Source organism: Vulpes lagopus, chromosome 6, assembly GCF_018345385.1.
Source record: "Vulpes lagopus strain Blue_001 chromosome 6, ASM1834538v1, whole genome shotgun sequence".
Classification (NCBI taxonomy): domain Eukaryota; kingdom Metazoa; phylum Chordata; class Mammalia; order Carnivora; family Canidae; genus Vulpes; species Vulpes lagopus.
Window position 1 is genome coordinate 24,028,502 of NC_054829.1, and position 18,740 is coordinate 24,047,241.

Sequence of the window (18,740 nt, forward strand, 5' to 3'; positions counted from 1 at the left end):
CTGCCTTTCTCCTGCCCTGACCTGGAAGGTGAAGGTTAGAGCTTTGGCAAGCAACCTGCAGCCATGAGGCAGCCAAGTGAGGACCCCAAAGAACACCAAAGAAAGAGAGAGCCTGCGCCCTCGATGCTATAGCTGAGAAGCCTGTAAAATGCCAGCAATCGTCCATCTCCAGAGTCCTTGGTAGGTGGGAAAATCGATCTCATTTATCGATGCTTAAGCCACTAGCAGTCAAGTTCTCTGTAACTTGCAGCAGAAAGCAATTTTCAGTGATAAAACGGGCAATTATTTCCTAAATTAGGATGCTTAAGTCTTACAAACACCAAATGGGGGCCAAAAAAAAAAGAAGACAACTTGAACTTGAAATGAGAGTTGCCTTATTGTTTGTGTTCTCATGGGTTTTAGCAAAATATCTAAAAAGCAGGCTCAAGGAGCCTATTAAAATACAATTAACTTATAATCACTGTCTGGGATTATTAGATTATATCACCTCATTGATACTTCTTGAATTTAAAAGCATTAATAGTACTTTCGTGAGAAGTATTTCAGACCTCTAAGTACTGTGATAAATACATATCCTTTGTTTTAATCAACGTTCAATACTGTGAATCCCTGAACATGTGCAGGCCAAAATTTAAGTATTCATAAATTTGCTAAGAATACAAAAGATTGGTAATCTCTGGAATCCATGTTCTTGTGCAGACTGGGTCCTGTGGTTGAGCCCAGGGTCCTAGACCAACATGATAACACCCCTAAATCTTGTAGACACGAACGCATATAAGGAGAAGTTCACAACTACTGCCCAGCTGTTCCTTGGTACCAGCCTCTGCTCTAAGAATTGTACATATGTTATTTCACCCAGGGATTGCCACATCCCTACGAGGGAGATTCTATGAGCCCGTTTTACAGAATGGAGAAATTGAAGCTACGAGAGGCTGAGTAACTTGCCGAGACCACACAGGTAGGGATGAAGGCTGACTTTGACCTCTGAGAACGGTTATAGTTCTCACCTGCTTGCTGGGGCAATTCCTGCCAGGTTTCTGCAGGCTGGCAGTTGTTAAAAGTTCCCCACTGTTGCTAGTCCTGGGGTACATCACCACTTCTGACTGGTTCTCACCCACCCTTCTGTGAATAGTTCCTTCATGAAGTCCTCTTTGGTGTCCCTGTGAGGGGACCTCTGTTCCTTCCCAGCCCTGACCAGGACAGTGGGGAGGTGATATGTGCTTGGTCAGCCTTGCCAGGAACGGGGGAAAAGGCAATGTGAACAGGAGGAGTAGCCAAGTCCATGCTGAGATGCTCCATCACAAAGGACTGAAAGCAAAGACCCACGGCCCTCCTGGCTGTGGCTTGCCAGGCTCATCTGGGGACTGTGTTTGTTCTGTGGGTATCAACTGTGTGGATGCCCAGAGAGGTATGTGCCTCCAAAGCAGAAGAGAGAAGCACTAGCCTCAGGGTCAGACCTGGATGTCTTCCCTGACTCTACCTCTTAGTACATGAGTGACCTTGAGCAAGTTTCCTCACCTTTCTGTGCCCTGATTCCTGCACTTGTATGAAAACAATAGTATGTGCCTTGGCTCGTTGTGAGGGCTGGATGAGTTAGTACGTGCAAAGCACTTGAAATACTGTAAATGGCACCAGAAAGTGTCAGTTAATATTATTATGATTAAAAATACTCTTCTCTATTCTGACCGTATCACTATCAACATCCTGGCTATGATACTGTGCAAGTTTTGCAAGATGCTACCATTGGGAGAAACTGGGTAAAGGGCACATGGGATCTCTGTGTATTATTTCTTAACAACTACATGTGCATCTCCCAATTACCTCAAAAATAAAAAGATTAATTTAAAAAACTATCAGCTATTTGTGGAAATATAAAATGGTGCAGCTGTTGTAGAAAACAGGTTGGCAATTCCTCAAAAAGCTAAACAGGATTATCAACCATCTATCACCTGGTGCAGCAATTTCATTCCTAGGTACATCCCAAAAGAACTGAAATCAGGAACTCTAACAAGTATTTGTATTTTAATGCTCATGGCAGTAATACTCACAAGAGCCAAAAGGCGGAAGCAAACCAACTGTTTGTTGACAGATGAAAGGATAAACATGTGGTGTATCCATACATAATGGAATATTATCCAGCCACGAAAATGGATGACATTCTGACCAGCCTGCATGGACCAACCTTGAAAATATTACACTCCGTGAAAGAAGCCAGATATAAAAGGAGAGATATTGTATGATTCCATTTATAAGAAATATCTTGAATAGAGAGAGGGTAGATTGGAGGTTACCAGCGGTAGGAGGGTAGAGAATAGGGGTCACTTTTGTTTCATGAGTACAGGGTTTCTGATTGGGATGACGAAGGTGCTTGAGAACCAGAATCACTGTCAATGTGCTTTAGTGCCGCTGAATTGTACACTTATAGATGGTCTTCACAATGGTCAGCTTTGTTATAGATATTTTGCCACAATTAAAAAGATTGATAACATGACATACCTGAAACCATTGAACTGGGCACTTTAAGCAGGTGAACTGTATCTCAGCCAAGCTATTAAAACTCTTAAAAATACTTCACCTTTCTCAGGTGGTGGAAATAAATAACATAAAATGTGTGCAAGCAGCCAAGTGCCTAGTACACAGTAGGTGCTTAATAGTAACTTCTTTCCGTTCATCTGCCTATGGAAGGTGGTAGGGTCTGGCAGGAAACTGATAGCCTGCTTCTTAGAAGAGAGAGACACATCCCCTTAGTTAAAACTACGTGAGTCCGATACAATTAAAAAAAAAAATTCTTAAGGAACAACGGCTCAGAGAGGTTGAGCATTGTGCCCAGGAGCACATAGCTTCTTTCTGGAACATGCTCACAGGGCGGAGCGCTGCCTCCATCTGACACCTGGGACAGAGGCTCTGCTGTGGCTGCAGCGGTGTGGCCCCCAGCCCATGCCAGGCTCATCACAGGGAGGTGCCCTCCATCTGAGTGCATCCCACTTCCCACACAGGAAATATTAGAGAAGCAGCAGGGCCACTCTGGGGGCAGAAAATCCCTGGAAGGAGGGGTGCCAGGCTCCCCAAACCTCTGTCTCCACCCACGCCTATCAGTTAACCTCTCCAGCCCCCCGTGGTACGTCTGTGTCCAGAGGTAGCAAATGACACATCCTGGATCAGATGTCCACTTGCCAACTGGATAAGGTCAGGCTTCTGACTTTTTTTCTTAATGGAAGTAAAATAATTCCTGCTTCCCTCCACCTCCCTCCTTTCTTCATTTTCCCTCCCTAAGCTGGACAAGATCCCAGTCTTTCAGAAGTAAAAATAGCCAAGTGTGCAGGGGCACTGTGGCCGGGGCAGTTCAAGTTTCTTTCTTTTCTACCCAGGCACTAAAAATACCCAGCTAGGGCTCTGAAGAGCGTGGCCCTGCACCTGGCCCAGAGCCTGGCCCAAGTGCTGCTCCTGTCACATTTCTCTTCCCACAGGAAATATCCAGACAAGGCTAGAGAGGGAAAGGCCTCGGGAGCTGTGTCCTCCCCCAGCCTCCTCTGCAGAGCTGCTGCCTGCGTCTAAGGGCAGGATCCCTCCTGACATTGCAAAGTCTCCACGGTCAGGACCCTTCCCTTTGCCTCACCCACAGACCCCACCCTCTCACCCTGCTCCTCCTCAATTCAATGTCCCTGGTTTATGAATGATGTGAGCAGGCTCACATCTGTGCGGTGCTTCACAGTTGACAAAGCGATTTCTCTATCTCATTAGTTCCACATAAGAATATGGAGGGAGAGAGAATACAGGATTGTTATTATTCTCCTGTGAAAACTGAAGCTCAGAAAGGACAGGAAACTTGCTCAGGGACACACAGCCAGGAAACATCAGAGGGTGGATCTGAACCTTGACTTCCGAGTCCTATCTCCTCTTCTTGGAACTTGAGACCACCAGTCTCTGGGATCACTGGCATGCCATGGAAAGCCTCTGAATGACACAGACTTTGAGTACTTGCTGCTTTGAGGTTCTGAGTCAGTAGGTATGGGGTGATGTCCAGGAATGGATAACTTTTCAATGTTCCTCCAGTGATTCTGACTACTTGCCAGGTCTGGGGAGCACTTACTAAACCTGTTTTACTCAGTACTTTATCTCACCGGTGTTCTTCCTTGGGGACTCGGGTTGACTCTGTTGGTAAGTTCTACCAAATTACAGCTGACTCATCTCTAGAAAGAGGAAACCACCCAGAAGGTGATGTGGGTACCAAGAGGCTGCAAGTCATGTGGGCATGCTGATGGGTGTCCCAGCACAACAGAATGCCTAAGTACCCCCTGCATGTGCAGGGCTTGTCCTTTAGTGACTTGTCCTGTGGGGGAATCTGGATGACAGGAGAGTTCAACTTCCTGCCTAGGACAGGATGGCTATTTGGGGCTGCCTCTAACCCTGGTGCTGTATCATAATGGTGAAGAGAGAGAGCCTTGCGAGTGGATAAACCTTATATTCTGGGGCTTGTGCCAATGGCTCCTGGGTGGGTACAGTGGTCCTGAGTGATGAGTTCCTGTCCTGTTGTCTGTTAGAGTATCCATCAGCTGCTCTCTTCTCTGGACCCTTCTCACTTAGGCCATCACGTGCTCAAGGACATTTCGGCAAGCCTGGGTTGTCCCTGCATTCCCAGCTGCCAAGAAGTCTCCATCCTACATTGTGCACGCTAATAGGGGAAAGCTATTCAGGCCCAGTCTCCCCTTCCTTTCCCTTCCTCTCTTCTCCCCTTTGAGGAAAAGCTATAGGCTAAACCATCTACACTGAGTTGGAATGGGCTTCTTAAAGGAATCCTCATGTAATCCAGGAGACTAGCTACCACTCAGCTATTATTTACTAGCAGTGCGGCCTTGGGCAAATTAAACTCACGAATGAGGCCTGCCTCCCATTCTAGTCTGTGGCAGACATTGCTAATCGCTTACAGCACTCTTGCCTACTGATCCCAACTGAGCGTAAGCCTTTGGATCCTGTATCTAAGCAGCCATTCCCTACTCTACAGCTGATGGTCCAAATAAAGGCAATTTACCATCCAGAAGCCTGAAATATTTCTCAGGTTCTTTGTACCTCTAAAACTTTGATTCTAAAAAAAAAGAAAAAAAATAAAATAAAAAAAAATAAATAAATAAAACTTTGATTCTGTAGTAACAGATCTTAATCTGACTTCGGGAACCTATTAGGTGGGCTTCAGGGGTTCTGTGTAGCCCCTAAAACTGCAAAATTTTATGTGCAAGTTCTTGTGCGTGTTCTATGATAGAATTTCCACGGGATTTTCACCAGAATTCATGAAACTCTTAATCAATAACAATTGGGTTAGAGGCTGTCACAGTAAATAAGCATGCAAACAAACAACTGAATAAATAATTTCAAGCTGAGAGAAGTTCAGTGAAGAAGCAAACAAAGGGATATGATAAGAAAGGAAGTGGGAAGAGAGGTCTTTCTGAGATGACATTTAAGTTAGGGCTTCAAGGATGAGGAGCCAGCCACGGGGAGAGCCAAAGCTCCTAGGATAGAAAAGAGTCTGTCATGTTTAAGGATCAAAAGTAAACCAGTGAGACTGGAGCAAAAGTGAGCAGGAGTGAGGGGGCAGGAGAGGAATGGGACCAGATGACACTGAAAAGGTAGGGAGGGGGCTGCTGGATCACACGGGGTCTTGAAGACCAGAGTAGAGTGCTCAGATTCCGTACTAAGTACAACAGAAAGCCATCGAATACTATGAAGCCAAGTGACAGAATCATATGAGTGTTTTAAAAAGATCACTCTGACTGCTGTGGAAATTAGATTAAATAGGAACTGGAATCAGAAGTCCAATTATGAAGCTGTTGCGAAGGTCTGGGAAGAAGATGGTGCTTCCCAGAACCAGAGTTCACGGCCATGGAGATGAAGAAATGTAGGAGGATCCTGATACACATTTTTGATATTGACTCAGAAGGAGTCCAGGATGACTTCTAGATTTTGCTTGAGCGCAGAGTAAACAGGGGTGCCATTCCTGAGACGGGAAGGCTAGAGTGGCAGGGGAGGGGTGGGGCACAGTTGGAGGCACCCTCTAGATGTGTGGAGAATGTGATGCATCCTAAGGCACCCAAGTGGAGGTGCCAGCAGGGCAGTTAGACACTGGTATCTGGAATGGACAGAATGAGCTGGAACTAGAGGTCTAAGATGGAGAGTGAAGAGCCCAGTTCCAAGTCACATAACAGCAACACGTGAAGAGCAGGAAAAAGACACGTTTGCGAAGAAGACTTGATAAAGAGCACGGTGAGAGAGGTAAGGGGGAAACCTGGCCAGCAGGGTATCAGAGAAGCCAAGAGAAAAGGGCACAAGGAGGCTGGCCAGCTGTTTGGAATATCGCTGAGAGGCTGAGTGAGGGAAGAGAGAGGAGTACCCGATTTGGCGACCCAGGGGCTGCAGGTTGCAGCGTGCAGGCTCAGGGCTGGGGGGGGTGGGGGGCTGGGGCATGACGGGGGACAAGCTCATTGTACTCAAAAATAGATTCCAGCAGGATCAGAGACCTAAAGAGTAAGGCACATGAGGAAAGCATTTTTATCGCCTTTTTAAAGATCTTTTATTTGAGAGAGAGAATACAGGGAGAGAGAGAGAAGCAGACTCCCAGCTGAGCAGGGAGTTGTACACAGGGCTCGATCCCAGGACCCAGAGACCATGACCTCAGGCAATGGCTTAACCAACTGAGCCGCTCAGGCGCCCCATGAGGAAAGCATCTTTACAAAAGCAGGCTAGGAAAATAACTTTTTTAATAACATAAAAGTGCAAACCATAAAGGAAAAGATTGATAAATTCAATTTATTGAAATTACTAACTTCTGGGGTGCCTGGCTGGCTCAGTCAGTTAAGCGTCTGCCTTTGGCTCAGGTCATGACCCTGGGGTTCCTGGGATGGAGACCTGGGGGGGGGGGTCTGCCCCTCCTCTCCCCCTCCCACCCTTACCCTCCCCTGCTCCCTTGCAAATCTTTAAATAAAAAAATTACCAACGTTTGACCATCAAAGCTCTGCCAAGAGAAGAAAGCCAGTGGGGAGCTTTTTACAACACCAACAACTGAAAAACAACTAACAAAATGACCAGAATATATAAAGAATTCCACAACCCATGAGAAAAAAGTAAAGTAGAAAAACAGGGAAAAGGCTCAGACAAGCATCTCACAGAAAAGGAATCCCAAGTGGCCACGTTCTCTCTGACAATGGAGAGAATACATATTAAAGCAATAAGACGACACCACTTTACGCACACAAGCAAAACCTAAAAAGCATTGGTGAGGATATGGAGCAACCAGAATGTTTGAACACAAGTAATAGGTCGGTACAACCAAATCAAAAATAGTTTCCTATCACCTCGGAAAGCTGAAGATGCACATACCTGGCACTTCTCCCGCAGGCCTGAAATCCCTTAGGCATGGACACCGGGACTCCAGGATGTGTGCGGCCCTGCTTCCTCAGCAGTAGGAAGGAAGAACAAACTCTCCGGAGCTCATCCAGTGATACCAGAGTGCAGGGGTTTGCAAACTAAGGTCTTTGAGCCAAACCCGGTGCTTTGCCTGTTCGTCGGAACACACCGCTATTCATTCATTTCTACATGGTCTGTGGCTGCTTTCGCACCACAACAGTGGCAGAGTTGGGCAGCTGCAGCCGAGGCCCTCTGGCTCTCAAAGCCTAAAATATTAATATTCTCTGGCTGCCTCCTGCTATCCAGCAATGAACATGCCTGAATTACAGCACCACACGGCAAGAGCATTCATCTCAGAAATATTCACTTTACGTATATTTTTGGCATGTAACAGTGCTTGCCCACCGAAATACATCATTTATTCCCCTTTTCCCATGGCCTCCCATCCAACTCCAGACTACAATCCCCAGACTTCCTCGGAGAGGCATGGCCACACGACCAGGTTCCATCCATGGGCTGTGAATGGAAGGAACATGTGCCACTTCTGGGTCCCATCCTTCTAACGAGCTGGGTCCCATCCTTCCAACGAGCTGGCTGGGCTAGGCTTCCTTCTGGCTGCCTGAAAGATGATGATAACTGGGTCCACCTGCTAAGGCTGGCCAAGCTGCCAACCAGTCCTGGATCACCTTTGACTTCTGGACTGTTACATTGAGAGAGGAGAGAGGACCACATTTCTATCCTGCTTAAGCTTCTGGTTTTCATTTGTTTGTTTTGAGAGGGGAAGGGAGTTTCTTTTTTTTTTTTTTTTTTTTTTTTTTAAATCTTTTATTTTTTTTATTTTTTTTTTGTTAACTTTTATTTATTTATGATAGTCACAGAGAGAGAGAGAGGCAGAGACATAGGCAGAGGGAGAAGCAGGCTCCATGCACTGGGAGCCCGACGTGGGATTCGATCCCGGGTCTCCAGGATCGCGCCCTGGGCCAAAGGCAGGCGCCAAACCGCTGCGCCACCCAGGGATCCCCAAGGGAGTTTCTTTTTTAAAGAAGCTTAGCCTTCACCTAACTATAACTATTTTTCTGGATCTACTCAACGTTTACTTTTAAAGGAAGTTTTTGGGTGTTCCGTATTTATTTATTTGTTTAAAAAGATTTTATTTATTCATGAGAGACACACAGAGAGAGGCAGAGACACAGGCAGAGGGAGAAGCACACTCCATGCAGGGAGCCCAATGTGAGACTCGATCCCGGGACCAGGATCATGGCCCTGAGCCAAAGGCAGACGCTCAACCACTGTACCACACAGGCTTCCCATTTTCTTTTGTTTTTAAAATGGATGGGGTAAGAAAATGGATATAATAAATGCTATCAACTCTTAGGGGAACTTTTGTTGGAAAGGGGACCAGGGTAAGGTAGCAGTAGGTAGATGAAGGCAAAAGGTCAAAATACAGTTGTGGGTTTTTTTATTTAAATATTTTGTTTTAAATAAATAAATAAATAAATAAATAAATATGTTTATAAAATGTTATAAAATGTTTTTATAAGGGGAGAATAGAAGTATGTTTGTCTGCTAATGAAAATGATCCAGGGGCAGACTGGGTGGCTCAGCGGTTTAGCGCTGCCTTCAGCCCAGGGTGTGATCCTGGAAACCCGGGATTGAGTCCCACGTCAGGCTCCCTGGATGGAGCCTGCTTCTCCCTCTGCCTCTCTCTCTGTCTCTGTGTCTCTCATGAATAAATAAATAAAATCTTAAAAAAATAAAATAAAATAAAATAAAAAGAAAATGATCCAGGAGTGACGAAGCATTTGATGATGCTGGAAGCAGAAATGATGCTACAGGATACTACAGGACTGAAGTCCCTGAGGAAGAAAGAGAGAGCACAGGTGGAGAGACTGGCTTTTGACGGGAGCAGAGAAATCTCCAACAGGGGTGAAGACAGGAAGCAACAGGTAGGTTTATGGCTTCAATAACAGGTGAGTAAGAAACTCCCCCACTTGACTATTTTTAATTTGTTCAAGAAAATGTAAAGTGAAGTCATTGGCCAAGGATTGGGGAGAGAGGCTCTGGGAGCTTCAACATTGCCTTCTGGATCACGGAAGAAAATCAATTACATAACATGATGAAGAATATCTATCTCAAATCAATGGCTGACACCCTACTTTGTGGCACAACTCCAGGACTTTCCCTGAAGAGGGGGAGCAAGATGGAAATGGCTATGAATAGGATTCCCATGTTACAGAGGAGGAAAACGGGGCTTAGAGAGGCTTAAGTAAAGTACCCGAGGAGGTGATCAGTGGTGACGCTGGGGTCCTGCTGGGTCTATATGACCATAGGGTCATGCTTTGGCACACTCAAAGTCCTGCATGAACAGTGATAAGGATTCGGCACAGACAAGATCATCCCCTATGACTTCATGCAGTCAACATCTCCCCCACCAAAGGTCATCGGGTCATCATGCCTGAGTGGCCCCGAGGCTTCAGGCCACATGGGACGCTCCCGTGGGCTGTCAGACTTGAGTGCATATGCGCACGTGCGCATGTGTGTGCATCAGTGCGAGCGCACGCGTGTAAGATGGAACGTGGTGCAGCAGGGCGGGGATGGGGGTGAGGGTTACAAATATACACCAGTGTTCTTGGGCTCTAGTTCAAAACTATTCTCTGAAGTGCCGGAGAGTTGGTTTGTTTCAGAACACTAATGTATTTTGGAAAAGAAAAAGAATTTTTAAAGGCAAGTCATCTCTCATCCTCTTTCTTCCTTCGCAGGGCCAGAAAAGGGGTATTTCTGGCAGGGGCTAGAGGCAGAATAGTCTATAAATACAAAGCCATTAAATCCCATGCAGCGGGAACCTGATCGGAGCCTCCTTTTAATTTCCTGACATGAGCTGGCCACTAACCCAATTACCCAGAATCCCCGGAGGAGCCCTCCGCCCGCCCAACAAGCACAAAGACAGTGAGAGCATATTGCATGGATGTCGGCCCAGCTTTCACTGAAATCAAATATCTTTTAGAAAACACTTGGGGAAAGGCAGGCAGGGGCCGAGGGGAGGAGGAAATGGAGCGGGACAGGGAGGCCGCCGGCCCGAGGCAGGTGATGTGAGGTGAGGGGAGCTGAAGGGAAGGCGAAGCTCGCAGCAGGACGAGCCTTCTAGAGAGCTGCTGAAAGCTCAGAGCTGTGCCGAGGCATGGGGGCTCCCTGAGGAATGCAGCACATGGTTTTCCAGGCTCTTCCACTCGGGGGCTGTCAGGCCAAGGCCCTAGCCAGGCCTGGAAGCCCCCCTATCAAGGCAGAGCTTCTCCACGGTTGTCCCAAGGGAGATGCTCATCCTGACGTTAGACCCCACACAGGGGGCCAGCTCAAGTCGGATACCACCTCTGAGGTGCCCACCAGGGAATCCAGGAGGAACACCAGGGCGGCCAGTACGCCCCGCCCACCGCAGTGGGTGGGCTGCTAAAAAAGCTCAGTGCCAACCGGACTGCCTTTGAATCAAATACTGGAATAACGCGCCCACAGAGGTGACATCCTGAAGCAATCCCACACTGGATTTCACCAAGTCGTGTTCCATCTGGTCCCCACCTTGACCCGCTGATGGGGAGAGCAGGTTTCAACACCCCTGCTGTTCCGGTGAAGGGTAGAGGCCCAGGAGCGAAAGGGAGAAGTAGCACGCACAGCGAGCCCCGCTCAGGGCCGGGGGCAGGGCCCGGGCATCAACTCCCAACCACGTGTGGATCTTGTATTCAATTTTTTATGATGCGAAAAATCACTTTTTTTCCCCTCCCTGAAAGTAAAGACTTTCACACACTGGATTTGCTTAAAGTGGGCAGACCTTTGGGCATTGCCTACATGGCTCAGCCGATGATTCCAGAGCCTATGGCAGCCCCAAGGAAGAGGCTGATGTATACAATGGAATATTACTCAGCCATTAGAAACGACTTATACCCACTATTTGCTTCCAGGAACTGGAGGTCATTATGCTGAGTGAAAGAAGTCAATCGGAGAAGGACAAACATTATATGGTCTCATTCATTTGGGGAATATAAAATATAGTGAAAGGGAATAAAGAGGAAAGGAGAAAAAAATGAGTGGGAAATATCAGAGGGGGAGACAGAACATGAGAGACTCCTAATTCTGGGAAACGAACAAGGGGTGATGGAAGGGGAGGTGGGCGGGGGGTGGGGGTGACTGGGTGACAGGCACTGAGGGGGGCACTTGACGGGATGAGCACTGGGTGTTATTCTATATGTTGGCAAATCGAACACCAGAAATAAATAAATAAATAAATAAATAAATAAATAAATAAATAAAAGGAAGAGGCTGAGCCAAAGGAAGCCACAGGACCAGACATCCCCCTGCCACCCCGTAGTGGCTGCCCCCCACCCCCCCCCCCGCCGAATCATGAAGCAGTCCCTCAAGCTGTTTTACTTGAGAAAAGCAAAACTGTTAAGAGACCTCTAGGGCTGCTGGGCAGAAGGTTGGAAACAGCCTTCGGATGCGTAGGTGGGATGCGGAGGAAGGGGAGCAGGCATTCACATCCTTTCTCCAGCCTCCCACCACCCCGCACCCCTGCACAGAGGAAGGGCCCCAGGACCCCAGTCCCCGGTTCCCCCATGTGAGGCCCCCACTGTGGAACCTTAAGGAGGAGGAGCAGCTCCCGGGAAGCCTGGAGTCAGGTCAGTCTGAGGGAAGGCAGAAGGAGGCAGGGGGGCAGGGAGCCCGCACCTGTCCCAGGGGCCTGGGCTCCTGCTCACCAAGTGGTGGAGGGACAACTGAACAAAAGCAGAAGCCAGGGCAGCTGCCAAGAGTCCCTGCCTGGCAGGGACCCAGGCTCCTCAATGAGGCAAGCTCCTCCTAGGGGGGCTGGTCCCCGTGGATCTTCTGATGGCAGGATCTCGCCAAGGCTCAGCCCTGCAGGGGACAGAACCGAAATGGAACCGCTGGGCTTTGTCCACGCTCGGCGCCTTTGTGTCATCCTGCCCCCTCCGGATTTGGAACTGCCAGTACCAGGGCGGGTTCTGGTGACTGCCGCCTCCTCCTCCAGGCTGAGCTCCAGAAAGGGCCTCTCCAGGCTGGGTTACCTCAGCACACCTGCTCCGCTCCTGCCAATAGTCTCAACCCTTTCCCACATCCCGGTCCTGGGCCAACTACAGGGCTGTTTAGAGCAGAGGGAGGCCGAGGTTGGGGCCCACTGGAGGCAGAGCTCCTCTGAGACACCCCTAGCTCTCCCTCACAGAGTCCTGGGACACACAGCATCTACTTCGCTTCTCAGAAGTGGCCTGCCGGGTACCTAGCTGCATTTGCCATCACTGTGCCCTTGGCCACACACTTCTCTGCCATCAATGGGCCCCCCTCATCATTCCCCCGTTTTGGGGGGCCTCCAGGAGGCACCTGCACTCTCTTCCCAGCACTGGGTAGTCCCTGAGGAGAGTCTTCCTTAGACGCTGTCCTTAGAAACCATCAGGGATGTCAAGTGGTGGTCCTCCCATGTCCTCAACTCTCCTTCTGCCTCCCCAGCTCTCCAGCTCACAATCCTGGGCTGAGGGTGGAGTGACCTGGGCTTGGGGCAGACACAGCACAGAGCATGCGAAAGCTCCAGGCTCTGGGCCCAGCTCCCCACGAACCACAAACCAGCAGGGGGCCGAGGGTGAAAGTGGCCTCGAACCCCAACCCTGCAGACTCAACTCTGTCATCCTTCAAACTCAGGAGCATATTGGTAGCACGGCAGCTCCCTTCTGCTCTAAGATCCTCAGATGCTCTGAAGTAAGCAAAGAGAGGCCACAAACCCCAACCAGGAAAAGGCCACTGGACAGCTGCCCCCAGCCTGACCCGGCGCCCTCACACCCAGCTTCCCAGGACAAGGTGGCAGGACTGAGGAGTGGGGAGCATCTCTAAGACCTAGACACCCTTTAGTTGGTTTCCAGCAGGGCATGTAAGAGGAAGTCAGCACTAAAGCGGACTGCTAAGGTTCTTATGCCTCAGTTTCCTTCTCTGTGCACCCCAGGATACTCTGGGGAAGCAGAATGAGCCTGGTGTAGGAGTCAGTGGACCCAGGTCAGCCACTAGTTGGAGTCACACCCTACAACCAGGATAAGACCAAAATCATGTAGAATCAAAATGAACTAATGCACAATCTTTTGGCAGGTCTAAGAAAGCCTGTTTTTTTTTTTTTTCCTAGAAAGAGGACTGTTCCTCAGTTGACCCCCCACACACATACCCATGAAGCAGCTGGCGTGTTTCTAACAGCTCAGTGGGTTCACCATCTCAAAGGCGGTAAATGATGTGGTAAATGATGCGGCTAATGAGAAATGCAGTTGAAAGGCCAACATCTATATGATACGGGGGTAGTTGAGGCTGCTTCAGGACCTTCTGCTTTAGAAGTGCACACACTGGGCGGGGCTGGGCTCAGGGGGGTGGTGATGGGAACTGGGGGAGGGGGTTTCTGATTTCAACAACTAGGTCCAAGTTGTTCTACTGACAAAGCATCTTATCTTAAATTCGTGCCTTCTTTTCTCCAGGGGATGCAAGGAGAGGACAGTGGGAGGAGTGCTCTGGGGCCCTCAAAGGCTGGGCCGGACTTCCAGAAGCCTCCCTCTCAGTGAGGGACTACATTCCAAACTGGCTTCTTCCCTTTCTCTCCCAGCCCTTCCCCATTATGTGATCATCAGCACACACCCCTTTTCTTTTCCTGCCTCCTTTCACTTCTGGAAGGATCCTGGGGCCCAGAATCATAAAAGATATGATTGATATGAAAGAACCTCCACCAGCTCCCTCGAAAGCTGGGGCAGGGGAGAAATACACACACACACACACACACACTACCCATCCCCCAAAATGGTCTTGAAGGAGGGTCACCCATCTGAGCAGATCAACAGGGAAGGTGATGAAGAGGAGCCCCAGAGCAGCGAGGTCCATATAATGAGAGCCACGTTATCATTTTAAATTTGCAAGTAGCCACTTTAAAGAAGGCAAAACAGAAGCAGGTGATCTTAATATCATCATGTTTTGTTTACCGCACTACATCCAGAATATTATCACCTTAACATGCAATCAGTTTTTTAAAATAATGATTACACTATTTCACTACTATACTTTTTATCATCCTAACAAGTCTTTGAAATCTGGGTGTGTCCTACCCTCAGAACCCGAGGCCTGTGCCTCCAGGCTGGCCGGCTGACAGCCGTAGAGGAGGAGGAGACAGGAAAGTGAGAGGATAAGGTGGCGGGGAACATGGCAGGCGGAAAACCTCCACAAGGTGACAGTGGTGTCCTGCCCATGTGCAGGAGAGCACGGCTGCTCTGCTCAGGTGAAGAGGACATTACGTGTCATTCTGGCCCTTAATGTCTCTGCTTCTTGTACTTCCAAACTCTGGGCTCCGCTGCGAGGTAGAGCAGCATCTCAAACAGCATCTGAACCGGGGCCTCGTCCCACCCAAGAGGAGGGCCTTCCCTGGGAGGCCAAGATAGCTTTCTAGGGTCCAAGTGGGGTCAGGGTTTCCCAAAGGATCCTCAATGGGGAATGTCTAAGACCTGCCTTCCTGACGCCCCATGTCTCCCTTAGGAGTGGAGCTCTAAGGCCACTGTAAACCCGTGTGCAGGGTGTATGTGAGCAGGGTCCTCACCTGGGATGTGTGCAGAGACTTCCAGGGTCTGCGCTGCCCTGGGGACAGGAACACAGGACCCTGAGACCCCCAGTCAGAGCACAGCATGGGTATGCAGGCCTCTTACCTTCCTTCAGCATCCCCACTTTGAGGCATTTCATGAAGCGGCAGGCCTGGCATGACTTGCGTCTCCGTTTTGTGATCTCACACTCGTTGGTGGCTGGGCAGCTGTACTCGATGTTCCCTGTAACCAGACACAGACAGGGTTGCCAGGTGGTGTCCAGGGCCCCCACCGCCAACCAGAGGCTGGATGGGGATTAACCGGCCAGACCCACAACTGCCCCTCATCCCAAGCTTCCCATAGGGCAGTGCCTCTCCAAGTAGGTGCTCTGAGGCACTTGTCAAAATGCTTCCAACTCTCTCCAATACAGAGATCCCAGTCCCAGCAGTCTGAGTGGGCCAGGGCAGCCACAGTTCTGAGGAATGGTCACCCTCAGCTTTGAAGACACCACTGAGCTGGCATTTTATCCCAGGCAGAGAACACCCCCTGCACTGACCAGAATGTTGGTCATTCTAAGCCCTTCCTCCAGCCTGGGGTCCCAAGCCATGGGAAAAGCCTCTCAGAAGCTCTGGCCCCACATGGCCCTGGGCCTGTGCTCCACACCCCACTAGAGGCTCAGCCCTCTCCAGCCTGTTGATCTTGAAATCATTTTACTTTCCCTAAATCTTAGTTGCCTCATCTGCAAAGCAGTGTGACGTCTCCAAAATGAAAGATTAGCAAGATCATGGTTATAAAATTGCTTTAACAATTATATAAAAGCCCTGGGGTGCCTGGCTAGCTCAGTTGGTACAGCACGGGCTCTTGATCTCAGGGTGGTGAGTTCAGGCCTCACATTGGGCACAGAGATTAATTTAAAAAAATACATATACATTGTAAAGCACTCTTCAACTCTGAAGGGGAACATCTTTTTTTCTCCATCTTAGAGTTGAGAGAGGTGAGCAGAGCCCAGGAAGAGGCAGAGCAAGGACTTGAACCCAGATGGTCTGGCTCGAGTCTGCCTCTGAACCACTGTGCAGTGAGCTCACAGGGCCCGCTGCGGGCCGCGTTCACCTGGCAAGGTAACTCACGCTGCCTTGGGAGGCCACTTGCATGCTGCCAGCCCTTCACCTTCACTGGTCTCGGCTGCACAGCCAGCCTGTCATCCCTTGAAGGAAGATGGGTCCCAGGTTTTGCGGGGTTGTCGCTCGAGCAGGTCAATAAATGTCTGTCAATTTGGCACCGGTGCCCTCCCAGGACAAGGGGACTGAGCGTTAACAACAAGAACCCGAGCAATGTTCTTGACCTCGTGTGTGTGTGTGTGTGTGTGTGTGTGTGTGAGAGAGAGAGAGAGAGAGAGAGAGAGAGAGAGAATTCTAATTTTATTTATTTATTTTTGTTCCTTTCAATTTGTTTTATGGCCCAAGCGGCTAGCTGCCAGCAAAGCCAGGCTGGTGGCCTTGCCTTGTAATTTCTATAAGTGCCTCCTCGATAAAGTGATGAGATTAATTCATCAGAATTCCTGTGGTCTCTGGAGGGCAGTCTAGGAGGGCTCAGGAGCAGGGAGGGGCGTCTGGGGTGCACACACACACACTTGCCACCAGCTGCAGTGAGGCAGGTTTGGAGGTGGGCTCTCATAGGACAAGGACACAGCCAATGGCTAGCATACATTCAGGGTTCTAACACAGGAGTGTGCCCTGCAGAGACACAGGCAGATGTTACTTCAGGCAAAGTCACCTAAACCTCTCTGGGTCCATTTCCTCATCTGTAAAATGGGCCCGGCACATTCCCATCTTCTAAAGTTGTGTGATACTGGGACGGAAAGCACATAAAGGGCTCAGTGAGGTCAGCGTGGGGGATGGAAGCAAGGGATGGAGGCAACTCTTCTTACTTTGACATCCAGGCCTGTCGGTCAGGGTCAATTCAGCAAAAGTCTCTGGGGTAAGCCTTTTCTAGGTGTCAGACGTGAGGCTGGCCACTCACTGACATTTAAACACATCAGCACCAGTGTCCTCAGAGTTGGCGCACCTGCCCCTGTAGTGTGGCAGGGAGGCAGGAATACCCAGGACCTGACCTGGACTTCTGCATGACCTCTGACCTCAAGGTAGAGGGGAAATCCCCACCAGCAGCCCTCTTTGATGCTGTGCCCCAGAAGGAAAGCCCAAGGGCATCCCCATCAGCTGTCCCTGGCAGCTGCAGGCAGTGGGCAATCCTCTCCCGGGGCTCACGGGTGGCACCAGGGGGGCTCAGAGGGCTCCTGGGGGATGCATGTGTCAGAGGCTGCTGGCCAGCATCCAGGCCTGAATGGCCACTGCTTTAGGTCTCTGTGGTGTAAGGGCGAGGATGGCAGTCACCTGGTTCCACTCCCCTATCTATTTCACCTCTGGGGGACATAGACTCTGTCTTCCCCATGTGGCCCATCAACTCCACACCCTTCCCTCCTCCTCACCCGCCAGCTGGATGAGCTCATTCGTGCCACCAGCCCTCGCTAGCACCTGTTTGGTAAGGATCAGCAGCAAGAGGCACTGCCAGTGCTCTGCACCCGTCTCCCTCTGCCTGCTGGATGTGTCCACTGGGTTCCTCACACTTCCTCCACTGAACCTATCTTCACCCAACATGCTCCTCTCACCATGTCCCTTGTCTCAGCAGAACGACCACTAAGCCACCCCACCGCCTTAGGTCAGAAATGGAGGTGGCATCCGGAATCCTTCCCTACCAGTCCGAAGGTCCTTCTCATCCTATTCAGTTTATTTTTCACCCCTCCATCCCCTCTGACCACAGCTAGACCCCACACTCAGGGCCTCTTGCCTCTCGTCTATGCACTAGCCTCTGTTCAGTGTAGCACCCACACCGCCCCTGGAGTGACGCTAATAACCTTCCTGTGCAAAACTCCTCCATCACAGCACACTGAATGGCAGCATGACAGTGAGAACTGTTGCAGAAGAATGGATGAAGAAAAAAATCAAAGTATCCAGGAGTGCCTGGGTGGCTCAGGAGGTTGAGTGTCCAACTCTTGATTTCGGCTCAGGTTGTGTGATCTTGGGGTCCTGGTGTTGAGCCCTGAGTCAGGCTCTGTGCTGAGCATGGAGCCTACCCGAGATTCTCTCTCTCTCCCTCTCTCCCTCATCTCTCTTCCCACCATGTACTCTCTCTATATATATAAAAACAAAACAAAACGAAACAAACAAATAAAAGTAACCAAAGAGGCTGGAGGTCTAGAAGACATGACATTTGTACTACAGAACCTCAGAAAGCCTCAGGCATGAAAGGCTCAAGATACAGAGGAAGATGTAATGGAGTGTGGGGCTGAATACAGGGAAATTTGCTGGTAATCTGTATGTAGAGAATACTTAGCTACCATTCCATGTGGCCACCAAGGAGTCCTCCACGACCCATCCAAGAGAAGCCAGCTTAACATGAGCAAGTTAAGTTCTGGACTCAAGAATCTAGACTCTGCTGTGAGCAGAGGGGAAGCTAAAGCTGAAAACAGGATGACTGAACAATGAGACCACCCAGCCCACCCCAGGCCCACTCCCAGAATTCTAGCAGTCGGTAGCACTCCCACCTGAAGAGAGGAATTTATAGAGTTGTTTTTCTTTTTTTTTCAATAGAGTTCTTATTGGGGAGACTGTACAGCATCAGAGAGAAGACCAGCAGATAAATATAAACCAAGGGAATGCTCCTTCTATGCTTTTTATCCCTATTTGTATTTAAGACAGA

General features: G+C 49.4%; 1 protein-coding gene across 3 annotated transcripts in view; it reads right to left on the reverse strand.

The window, feature by feature from the left end:
* ESRRB (estrogen related receptor beta) overlaps nt 1-18,740 on the reverse strand; it is a 170,864-nt gene that overhangs the window by 24,480 nt on the left and 127,644 nt on the right. For all 3 annotated transcript variants that reach the window (XM_041759804.1, XM_041759803.1, XM_041759805.1), the window contains exon 3: nt 15,111-15,227. In XM_041759804.1, coding sequence (XP_041615738.1) covers nt 15,111-15,227 — 117 coding nt within the window. The remainder of the gene's footprint in view (nt 1-15,110; nt 15,228-18,740) is intronic.